Source organism: Physeter macrocephalus, chromosome 20 (assembly GCF_002837175.3).
Source record: "Physeter macrocephalus isolate SW-GA chromosome 20, ASM283717v5, whole genome shotgun sequence".
Classification (NCBI taxonomy): domain Eukaryota; kingdom Metazoa; phylum Chordata; class Mammalia; order Artiodactyla; family Physeteridae; genus Physeter; species Physeter macrocephalus.
This window is the reverse complement of record NC_041233.1, coordinates 51,768,139-51,780,278: the sequence shown is the minus strand read 5'-3', so window position 1 is coordinate 51,780,278 and position 12,140 is coordinate 51,768,139. Positions and strand designations below refer to the sequence as shown.

General features: G+C 37.3%; 1 protein-coding gene across 1 annotated transcript in view; it reads left to right on the top strand.

Moving 5' to 3' along the window:
• The window catches only part of LOC102983286 (protein FRA10AC1), a 54,477-nt gene that overhangs the window by 4,724 nt on the left and 37,613 nt on the right, over positions 1–12,140 (top strand). Inside the window, exons 6-8 of the mRNA XM_028481645.2 lie at positions 3,037–3,113; positions 4,163–4,246; positions 5,003–5,087. Coding sequence (XP_028337446.1) covers positions 3,037–3,113; positions 4,163–4,246; positions 5,003–5,087 — 246 coding nt within the window. The remainder of the gene's footprint in view (positions 1–3,036; positions 3,114–4,162; positions 4,247–5,002; positions 5,088–12,140) is intronic.

Below are 12,140 nucleotides of genomic sequence, written 5' to 3'. Positions count from 1 at the left end.
TGCAGCACTATTTACAATAGCCAGGACATGGAAGCAACCTAAGTGTCCACTGACAGATGAATGGATAAAGAAGATGTGGCCCATATATACAATGAAATATTACTCAGCCATAAAAAGAAGCGAAATTGAGTTATTTGTAGTGAGGTGGATGGACCTAGATTCTGTCATACAGAGTGAAGTAAGTCAGAAAGAGAAAAACAAATACTGTATGCTAACACCTATACATGGAATCTAAAAAACAAGAAAAAATAAAAGGTTCTGATGAATGTAGGGGCAGGACAGGAATAAAGGCACAGACTAGAGAATGGACTTGAGGACACGAGGAGGGGGAAGGGTAAGCTGGGACGAAGTGAGAGAGTGGCATGGACATATATACACTACCAAGTATAAAATAGATAGCTAGTGGGAAGCAGCCTCATAGCCCAGGGAGATCAGCTCGGGGCTTTGTGACCACCTAGAAGGGTGGGATAGGGAGGGCGGGAGGGAGACGCAAGAGGGAGGGGTTATGGGGATATATGTATACGTATAGCTTATTCACTGTTATACAGGGGAAACTAACACAACATTGTAAAGCAATTATATTCCAATAAAGATGTTAGAAAAAATAGAAATGAAAAAAAAATAATAGGTCTGTGGACTGTCTCAAGCCTGCTCTGACTTCAGCTTTCAGGCATGAATTGGGGCTGTCTTTAAGTTATACCTTGTGTCCCTGTGATAGCCATCTCTCAGCTCAACTTTTTGGTAAGACTGGCTTATTACACAAGCTGCTACCACTGGCCATCCATATTACTGTTGGGAATATTGGAGAGTGAAAGTATTTCTGGGCATTTATTACTGTGGTCAGGGTAGGGAGAAGGAGACGATGTCAATTAGATATACCCACTATCCTGTAGTCACCACTTTCACTTTATTGTTGCTGATCCTTTTCTTTAAGTTATAGAAGTTCTCTGTCACCAATTTATTTATTCCTCTTATCTCCTAACCCAATAGCTTAGCTTTCCCATGGATCTCATCTGCTGCTGCTCCTTTAGCATTTCAACATCTACTCCTCCTCCTATCACACCACTCAGTTGGGGGTGTTGGGGCATCTAGTTACAGCCTGGTGAGGGTGAAAGTCTAGACCCCCTTTTCTTGCATGGCTGGAGGTGGGGCCATAGATTTTCTGGAGTATTTGGCTGGAATAGAGTAGTTACTGCCTAAAAGTTATCTTTTCTGTTAAGCTGCCTCTCTCCTGATTATTTTGTTAGAGGGAACAGACTTTTGTTGGGACTTCTTTTGTCTGTGCTTGTTGGTATTTCCAGCTATCCAGCTTCTTCACCTCGAAGTCTGGCATTTATTAAGCAAAAAGAAAACCTGGGGAACTCAGCACCATGTCATACCATGGGTCCTGAGGTCCATAGCTGGTCTGCCTTCTTCTCTCTACCTTTCAGAGTCTTCTTATCTTTGTTTTATATATAATTTCCAAGGTTTTTAGTTTTCAGCGGGAGGAATAGGGAGAAGTGCAGTTGACCCTTGAACAACACAGGGTTTGAACTGTGAGGGTCCACTTATACAAGGATTTTTATTTTTATTTTTTAAAAAATTTTTATTTTATTTTGCGGTATGCGGGCCTCGTACTGCTGTGGCCTCTTCCGTTGCGGAGCACAGGCTCCGGACGCGCAGGCTCAGCGGCCATGGCTCACGGGCCCAGCCACTCCGCGGCACGTGGGATCTTCCCGGTCCGGGACACGAACCCATGTCCCCTGCATCGGCAGGCGGACTCTCAACCACTGCGCCACCAGGGAAGCCCAAGGATTTTTATTTTACTGTATTACTTGTGTAAATATGGGTATTTATTTTACTATAGTACTAATGATCTGCAGTTGGTTGAATCTACAGATGCAGAGGGCTGATTATACATTATGTGCAGGTTTTGGACAATGAGGAGGGTGGGTGTTCTATCCACCCTGTTCAAGGATTAACTGTACATCTTTGCTCCATCTTCCAGGAAGCAAAGTCCCACCTACCACCTGTTTTTGTAAATAAAAGTTTTATTGGAACACAGCTGTGCTCATTCATTTAGGTGTTATCTGTGCCTACTTTCATGCTAAATTGGCAGAGTTGAGTAGTTTTAAGAGACGTATGGCCTGCATATTTACTATTTACAGGAAAAGTTTGCTGACTTGAGCTCTTGAAAGGTTTAAGTGACTTGCCAGTGTCACATGACCAGTTTGTGGTAGACCAAGAGCTAGAACCCAGATCTCTGGGTATCTGGCTTTTCTCCTTTTTCTTTTCTGAAATGTTAATTGCTTTCTTGCTCGTTTCAGGATTATGTTTTGATTCGATATTCTGTTAGAACACATTGTGATCAATTAAATAACTGTTTGTCTTTAATATAATAGGCTGTAGTCACAGACAATATTATGTCAGTTCTGTTATGTGTGTGTTCAGCTCTAGAGAGAGTACCATGGAGCTTTTAAAATGCTCATGTGTTTGTTGTATTGCACTGAAAATAAACACGACTGTAGCTTCTTTGAATATTAAAAGAGTATAAAAAAATAACGTGATCTCTATTTCTTTTCGAAAACCTCATGTTAAGATTTAATATAATAAAAGTTGCATCTTCTATTTTGGAGGCTTTATTGTTACTGAAATAGCTAAATTATATTTTATAATGAAGAAAAATTCTACTCCTCACCTTTAACTTTAGAAACTATAATTTGTTTTTCATATTTTGATGATTAAAATGAGTGGTGGTGTGAGGCTGTATATAGGAAGCTGTCCTTCTCTCCAGAGAGTTATTGCTTGAAAATGTTCAAAACAATATAGAGTATTCAGTAGAAAGTGAAAGCCCCTCTACTGTACTGTGTTCACTCTTAACAGTTTAATATTTACCCTTTTAGATCTTTTTTAAATTTATAAGCATGTATAGTATATATTTGTATATTTTTAAAAAACTAAATAGACTCATACTATGCTTTTTTTTCCCCTACTCACTAATATGTCATTGACACCCAACTACTGAACAAATAAAATCCTTAATTTTTTGCATTTCAGTATCAAAGGCATACAAAGTTTGTAAATGACTATATTTTATACTATGGTGGCAAAAAAGACGACTTCAGGCGATTGGGGTAAGTGTCATAAAGTTTATTTTACATAATGTGAGGTAGGTATGGGTGTCTTTGAAGACTCACAGCTACTGTATCTTCTGATTCTGTCATTTTCCCCTGCTTTCCATTCCAGTTTTGTTGTTATAAGGTGGAGAGGCCATTCGAAGCTTCTAGCTAAGCAACTCATCATGAACCCCATTTCTCTGGCAACAGGCCTCAGGCAGCCTGCTGATCCTGGCAATAACAGGATTATGTGAGGAATATTCACGTGCCTGATTATGCAGTGATTTTTTTTTTTTCCCCCACAAGGATCTTTGAAATAATGAACTCTTTAGACCTCAGGTTTGGGATTGCTTTTTAAAAGATAGGGCAAACAAGAGACCTCACTCTAATATTTCCCACACATGAAATTCCTTCTTATATCTGAGGCTCTTCTGTCAGAGCCTCTTGGTTTTGTGTGGGTTTTTTTCTCTTAACGATTTTCCGAGTTGATAGTGCCTTAAAAAACTTTATACCAGCTCATCAGCCCCAAACTTAGCTCTCCTCTGAATTTAGCCTGTATTTCTCAACAATCCCTTGTTCTGTCCCCAATCTGTTATCATTTTGAAACATCATCTCCTTCAGTTCTCTTCCTTCCTTACTCAGTATTCCTAGGAAGCTGTAGTAAAATGAGGTGTGGAAAAATTTTTTATATATTTTAAAAATTAGATCACAATAGGATGGTGTTACTTATTTTAGATTCTGAAACTTATTTTCATTCATCTTCCTTATCCATTTAGTGTTTATTCAGATTTCTCATCCTAGTTTTGGTAATTTAGCACCCTTTGTATAATTGAACCAGCTCTAGAGATGAGTGGACTCCTTATCCATTTGTTTCTGTAGGAGCACTCTTTATAACTGCCTTTTGAAAATACTGAAATACTTTTTATAAATATACATACATACATACATATAAAACTATCTTTGTGTATCTTATTTTTACTCAGGTGCTCAGAAATCTCACACACTGTTTAACTTAAATTTGACTAATTTTGTTTTCATATTGAATTTGAAATTGTTTTGTTTTTCAGGGAAAATGACAAGATAGACATGGATGTTATACGAGAAAATCACAGATTCCTATGGAATGAGGAGGATGAAATGGACATGAATTGGTAATTGTACCCGTGTGAGACATAATGCATCAAATGCTATAGTCCTACCTCTCCTGCTCCCTGAGAGTTTTCTTGTTTTGTCACCTGTCCAAAGCATTTGGCCCCTATATGGAACAGTTCTGAATCGAGAACATAAAACCGTGCCTCAGATTATTGAATCTGGTTTGATTCTTTTGGGAATTTTTAACAATTTTAACTGACTTCTCATTGCTTGACTTTGTCTTTAAAAATTTTTACAATATTATTTGTTGTCTTGTAGTACGCTTCTTTTTAAATTTTAAAAATATTTTGGGAAGGGCTTCCCTGGTGGCACAGTGGTTGAGTCTGCCTGACGATGCAGGGGATGCGGGTTCGTGCCCCGGTCCGGGAGGATCCCACATGCCGCGGAGCGGCTGGGCCCATGAGCCATGGCTGCTGAGCCTGCGCGTCCAGAGCCTGTGCTCCGCAATGGGAGAGGCCACAAGAGTGAGAGGCCCGCGTACCACAAAAAAAAAAAAAAAAAAAAATTCAAACATTACAGAGGGTAAAAAGTGAAGAGTCAGTCTCCTTCTCATCTTTGACTATTAGTCTTCCAGCTTCCCTCCCTAGAGACCCACTATTAATAGTTAATATTCAGATATTCTATGCACATGTAAGTAATAGACCTTTTAAAACATTAATGTTTATATCATATGCGTTATTTGACATTGCCTCCAAGTAGCAAACAATGTTTGAATTTCTAAATGTGTAAGATTTATATTTTTTTAATGAATCTAGGGAGAAGAGACTTGCAAAGAAATACTATGATAAATTATTCAAGGAATACTGTGTAGCAGATCTCACCAGATACAAAGAAAATAAGGTATGCCTTCCAAATATTTATAGAATAAGGTTCTTATTCACGTATAGTAATTACTTTTTAATATACTGTTGTGCCCTGTATTATTCTTTTAAGATGCTAATTCAATTCTAAGTTGTCCTCCATCTATGAAGTATCAATTGGACCATTTAACCTTGATAGCTGTGGAATTTACAAAAGGCCCCGAAGTCAAGGGTGCCTCTTGGTGAGCTGAGACATGAAAAGTCTAAAATGAAACACAGGTGGCTACTGAATCTTGTTTTATCCTGCCGCTAATCCAGAGCCTCTAGTGATTATGATTTGACACTTTGAATGATGTCTTCTTTCACAAATGATGTTTGAAATTGATAGACTTTTTTTTTCAAATGGATTACCATATAAAGAGGCAGATGCACAGCTTCTGTAAGTTGTCCTCCATCTATGAAGTATCAATTGGACCATTTAACCTTGATAGCTGTGGAATTTACAAAAGGCCCCGAAGTCAAGGGTGCCTCTTGGTGAGCTGAGACATGAAAAGTCTAAAATGAAACACAGGTGGCTACTGAATCTTGTTTTATCCTGCCGCTAATCCAGAGCCTCTAGTGATTATGATTTGACACTTTGATTGATGTCTTCTTTCACAAATGATGTTTGAAATTGATAGACTTTTTTTTCAAATGGATTACCATATATAGAGGCAGATGCACAGCTTCTGTTATGTAAATGCCTATTCTAGTAAAAATAGCTCTTATCAGTGCCAATTAGTAATGGCAAATTTCCCTTCCCGCTTTACATCTTACTTTAGTTACTTTTTTAAAAATTAATTTTATTTATTTTTGGCTGCCTTGGGTCTTCGTTGCTTCATGCAGGCTTTCTCTAGTTGTGGCGAGTGGGGGCTGCTCTTCGTTGCGGTGCACAGGCTTCTCATTGCGGTGGCTTCTCTTGTTGCAGAGCATGGGCTCTAGGTGCACAGGCTTTAGTAGTTGCAGCACGCAGTCTCAGTAGTTGTGGTACATGGGCCCTAGAGCACATGGGCTTCAGTAGTTGCAGTGCGTGGGCTCAGTAGTTGTGACATGCAAGCTCTAGGGCACGCGGGCTTCAGTAGTTGTGGCATGTGGGCTCAGTAGTTGTGGCGCACGGGCTGTAGAGCGCAGGCTCGGTAGTTGTGGCACACGGGCTTAGTTGCTGTGCAGCATGTGGGATCTTCCTGGACTAGGGATCGAACCCATGTCCCCTGCATTGGCAGGTGGATTCTTAACCACTGCGCCACCAGGGAAGTCCTCTTTAGTTAATATTAAATTGATTTTTAAAAAATAGAAGTAGAGTTGATTTACAATATTGTGTTTCAGATGTATAGCAAAGTCATTTGGTTATATATATATTTTTTCCTTTTTTTCGATTCTTTTCCATCATAGGTTATTACAAGATGTTAAATATAGTTCCCTGTGCTATCCAGTAAATCCTTGTTGTTTATATTATATATGGTAGTGTGTATCTGTGATCTCATACTCATAATTTATCCGTCCCCCCATATTCCCCTTTGGTAACCATACATTTCTTTTCTGTCTGTGAGTCTGTGTCTGTTTTATAAATAAGTTCATTTGTACTATTTTTAGATATCCACCTATGAGTGATATCATATAATACTTGTCTTTCTCTGTTTTACCTAGTATGATCATTTCTAGGTCCATCCATGTTGCTGCAAATGGCATTATTTCATTCTTTTTTATGGCTGAGTAATATTCCGTTGTATATATATACCACATCTTTTTTATCCATTCATCTGTCGATGGACATTTAGGTTGCTTCCATGTCTTGGCTATTGTAAATAGTGCTGCTATGAACGTTGGGGTGTATCTTTTTGAATTAGAATTTTCATCTTTTCCAGATACATGCCCAGGAGTGGGATTGCTGGATCATATAGTAACTTTATTTTTAGTTTTTTAAGGAACCTCCATACTCCATACTGTTTTTCCACAGTGACTGCACCAATTTACATTCCCAACAACAGTGTAGGAGGGTTCCCTTTTCTCCACACCCTCTCCAGCATTTATTATTTGTATACCTTTTGATAATAGCCATTTTGACTGGTATGAGGTGATACCTCATTGTAGTTTTGATTTGCATTTCTCTAATAACTAGCATTGTTGAGCATCTTTTCATATGCCTGTTGGCCATATGGATGTCTACTTTGGAGAAATGTCTATTTAGGTTGCTTCCATGTCTTGGCTATTGTAAATAGTGCTGCTATGAACGTTGGGGTGTATCTTTTTGAATTAGAATTTTCATCTTTTCCAGATACATGCCCAGGAGTGGGATTGCTGGATCATATAGTAACTTTATTTTTAGTTTTTTAAGGAACCTCCATACTCCATACTGTTTTTCCACAGTGACTCATCCCCTGCATCGGCAGGTGGACTCTCAACCACTGCGCCACCAGGGAAGCCCCGTCTGCCCATTTTTTGATTGAGTTTTTTGGTTTTTTTAATATTGAGCTGTGTAAGCTGTATGTATATTTTGGAAATTAAGCCCTTGTTGGTCTCATCATTTGCAAATATTTTCTCCCATTCCATAGGTTGTCTTTTCATTTTGTTTATGGTTTCCTTTGCTATGCAAAAGGTTTTAAGTTTAATTAGGTCCCATTTGTTTATTTTTGCTTTTATTTCTTTTGCCTTGTGAGACTGACCTAAGAAAATATTGCTACGATTTATGTCAGAGAACATTTTGCCTATGTTCTCTTCAAGGGGTTTTATGGTGTCATGTCTTATATTAAAGTCTTTAAGCCATTTTTAGTTTATTTTTGTGTATGGTGTTAGAGTGTGTTCTAACTTCATTGATTTACATGTGGCTGTCCAGCTTTCCCAATATCACTTGTTAAAGGGACTGTCTTTTCTCCATTGTATATTCTTGCCTCCTTTGTCGAAGATTAATTGACCACAGTGTGTGGGTTTATCTCTGGGTGCTCTATTCTGTTCCATTTATCTGTATGTCAGTTTTGTGCCAGAACCATGCTGTGTTTTTTGTTTTTTGTTTTTTTTTTTTTAACCATGCTGTTTTGATTGCTGTGGCTTTATAGTATTGTCTGAAGTCTGGAAGGGTTATGCCTCCAGCTTTGTTCTTTTTCCTGAGGATTACTTTGGCAATTCTGGGTCTTTTGTGATTACATATAAATTTTAGGATTATTTATTCTAGTTCTGTGAAAAATGTCATGGGTTATTTGATAGGGATCACATTAATCTGTAGATTGCTTTGGGTAGTATGGCCATTTTAACTATATTAAGTCTTCCAGTGCAAGAGCATGGGCTATCCTCCGATTTCATTGAATCATCTTCTGTTTCCTTTATCAATGTTTTATAGTTCTTAGCATATAAATCTTTCACCTCCTTGATTAGGTTTATTCCTAGATATTTTTCATTTTTTTGGATGCGATTTTAAATGGGAATTTATTTTACTTTCTCTTTCTGATATTTCATTGTTAGTATGAAGAAATACAGCAGATTTCTGTATATTAATGTTGTATTCTGCTACCTTGCTGAATTCATTTATCAGTTCTAGTAGTTTTTGTGCAGAGTTTAGGGTTTTCTGTATAGGGTATCATGTCATCTGCACATAATGACAATTTTACCTTTTCCCTTCCATTTTGGATACCTTTTATTTCTCTCATATGACTGCTGTGGCTAGGACTTCTAATACTATGTTGAGTAGAAGTGGTGAGAGTGGACATCCTTGTCTTGTTCCAGATTTTAGCAGGAAGGCTTTCAGCTTTTCACCATTTAGTATTATGTTGGCTATGTGTTTGTCACAAATGGCTTTTATTATGTTGAGATATGTTCCCTCTATACCCACTTTGGTGAGAGAGTTTAATCATGAATGGATATTGAATTGTATCAAATGCTTTTTCCTTATCTATTGAGATGATCATGTGGTTTTTGTCTTTTGTTGATGTGATAGATTCATTGATTTGCATATGTTGAACTATTCATGTGACCCTGGAATGAACCCAACTTAATTATGGTGTATAATCCTTTTTATGGGTTGTTGGATTCGGTTTGCTAATATTTGTTGAGGATTTTTGCATCTATATTCATCAAAGATATTGTCCTGTAATTTTCTTTTTTGTTAGTGTCTTTGTCTGGTTTTGGTGTCAGGGTGATGGTAGCTTCATAGGATGGCTTTGGGAGTATTCCCTCCTCTTCAGTCTTTTGGGAGAGTTTGAGAAGGATCAGTATGAGTTCTTCTCACTATGTTTGGTGCAGTTCCCCAATGAAGCCATCCAGTCCTGGACTTTTGTTTGCAGGGAATTTTTAAAATTACAGATTCTATTTCACTTCTAGTGATAGATCTGTTCAAATCATCTGTTTCTTCTTGATTCAGTTTTTACAGGCTGTTTCTAGAAACTTGTCCATTTCTTCTAGGTAGTCCATTTTGTTGGCATATAACTGTTCATAATATCTTCCTACGATTTTTTGTATTTCTGTAGTGTCAGTTATTATTTCTCCCTTTCATTTCTTATTTTATTTATTTGGGTCCTCTCTTTTCTTCTTGGTGAGCCTGGCCAGAAGTTTGTTGATTTTGTTTATCTGTTCAAAAAACCAGCTCTTGGTATTATTGATTTTTCTGTTGTTTTTTAAATTTTTATTTTATTTATTTCTTCTCTGATCTTCATTATTTCCTTCCTTCTGATGACTTCAGGTTTTATTTGCTCTTCTTTTTCTAATTCTTTTAGGTGGTAGGTTAGGTTGTTTATTTGTGAGTTTTCTTGTTTTTTGAGGAAGGCCTGCATCGCTATGAACTTCCCTCTAAGGACTGCTTTTGCTGCATCCCATAGATTTTGTATGGTTGTGTTTTCATTGTTGTTGTCTCGAGATATTTTTTATTTCCTCTTTGATTTCATTGTTGACCCATTGGTTTTTAGTAGCATGTTGTTTACTCTCCATGTAATAGTTTTTTTCCTCGTTTCTCTTTCTGTGGTTGATTTCTAGTTTCATGTGATTGTGGTCAGAAAAGATGCTTGAAATACTTTCTATCCTCTTAAATTTGTTGAGCCTTGTTTTGTGTCCTAGTATGTGGTCTATCCTAAAGAATGTTCCATGTGTGCTTGAAAAGCATGTGTTTTCTGCTTTATTTGGATGTAGTATCCTGTAGATTTCAATTAAGTCTAACTGTTCTATTGTGTCATTTGGGATCTCTGTTGCCTTATTGCTCTTCTGTCTGTAAGAGCTGTCCATTGATGTGAGTGAGGTGTTAAAAGTCTCCTACTATTACTGTATTCCCATCAGTTTCTCCCTTTATGTCTGTTAGTATTTGTTTTATGTATCTAGGTGCTCCTATATTGGGTGTGTATATGTTAACCAGTGTGATATCCTTTTTTTGTATTGATCCTTTTATCATTATATAGTGTCCTTCTTTGACTTTCTTTATGGCCTTTGTTTTAAAGTCTGGTATGAGTATTGCTACCCTTGCTTTCCTGCCATTTCCATTTGCATGAAATATCTTTTTCCATCTCCTCACTTTCAATCTATACGTGTCTTTAGCCCTAAAGTGGGTCTTCTGTAGGCACCATATTATAGGTTCTTGTTTTATTATCCAGTCTGCCACTCTGTGTGTTTTGATCGATGTTTTTAGTCCATTGACACTTAACGTAATTATTGATAAATGTATTTATTGCCATTTTAAACCCTGTTTTCCTGTTGATTTTGTATTTCTTCTTTGTTCCTTTCTTCTTTTTGTTTTTCTTTTTGTGCTTCGATGGTTTTCTCTTGTATTATGCTTGAGTTCCTTTCATTTTGGTTTTTGTGAATCTGTTGTATGTTTTTGATTTGTCGTTACCCTGGTTTTCAAGTATGTTAACCCATAACTCTATCTACTTGCTTTAGACTGGTGGTCATATCAGCTCAAACACTTTCTAAAAGATCTACATTTTCTTACTCCCCTCCTCTACATTTTGCAATTTTGATGTCCTGTTTCTCTTCTTCATGTTTATCTTTTTGCTGTTCATTGTGATTATAATCGCTTTCACAGACTTTTTTGATTGTTTCTTTAATCTGTGTACTGCCTAATTTAAGTGGTCTTCAATCTTTTTATATATTTACTTTTCCTATTGTGATTTTCCATTTCTTATAGATTCCTGCTTCTTTTCTATTTAGAGAACACCTTTCAGTATTTCTTTTAGAGTAGGTTTAGTGTTGCTGTAATTCTTTTATTTTTTTCTTTGAGAAATTCTTTCTCTCTCCTTCCATGCTTAATGATAATCTTGCTGGATAGGGTATCATGGGTTTCAAGTTTTTCCCTTTAAGGACTTTAAATGCCACTCCCTTCTGGCATGCAAAGTTTCTGTAGAGAAATCAACTGATACCCTTATGGCGGTTCCCTTGTAACTGACTTTTGTTTTTATCTTGCTGCCTTTAGAATCCTCTCTAACTTTTGCCATTTTCATTAAGATGTCTTGGAGTAGGTCCGTTTAGGACCCTCTGTGCTTTCTGTATCTGGATATCTGTTTCCTTCTTTAGGTTTGGGACGTTCTCAGCCATAATTCCTTCGAATAAATTTTTGATTCCCTTTCCTCTTTCTTCTTCTGAGATTCCTTTTATGCATAGATTGGCATGCTTTATATTATCCCATAGTCTCATATGTTGCTTTCATTTTTTTTTTTCATTTGTCTTTCTGTCTGCTGTTCTGATTGGGTGATTTCCATTATTCTGTCTTCCAGATCACTTATTCATTCTTTTTTTTTTTAACATCTTTATTGGAGTATAACTGTTTTACAATGGTGTGTTAGTTTCTGCTTTACAACAAAGTGAATCAGTTATACATATACATATGTTCCCATATCTCTTCCCTCTTGTGTCTCCCTCCCTCCCACCCTCCCTATCCCACCCCTCTAGGTGGTCACAAAGCACTGAGCTGATCTCCCTGTGCTATGTGGCTGCTTCCCACTATCTGTTTTACATTTGGTAGTGTATATATGTCCATGCCACTCTCTCACTTTGTCACAGCTTACCCTTCCCCCTCCCCATATCCTCAAGTCCATGCTCTAGTAAGTCTGTGTTTTATTCCCGTCCTACCCCTAGTCTCTTC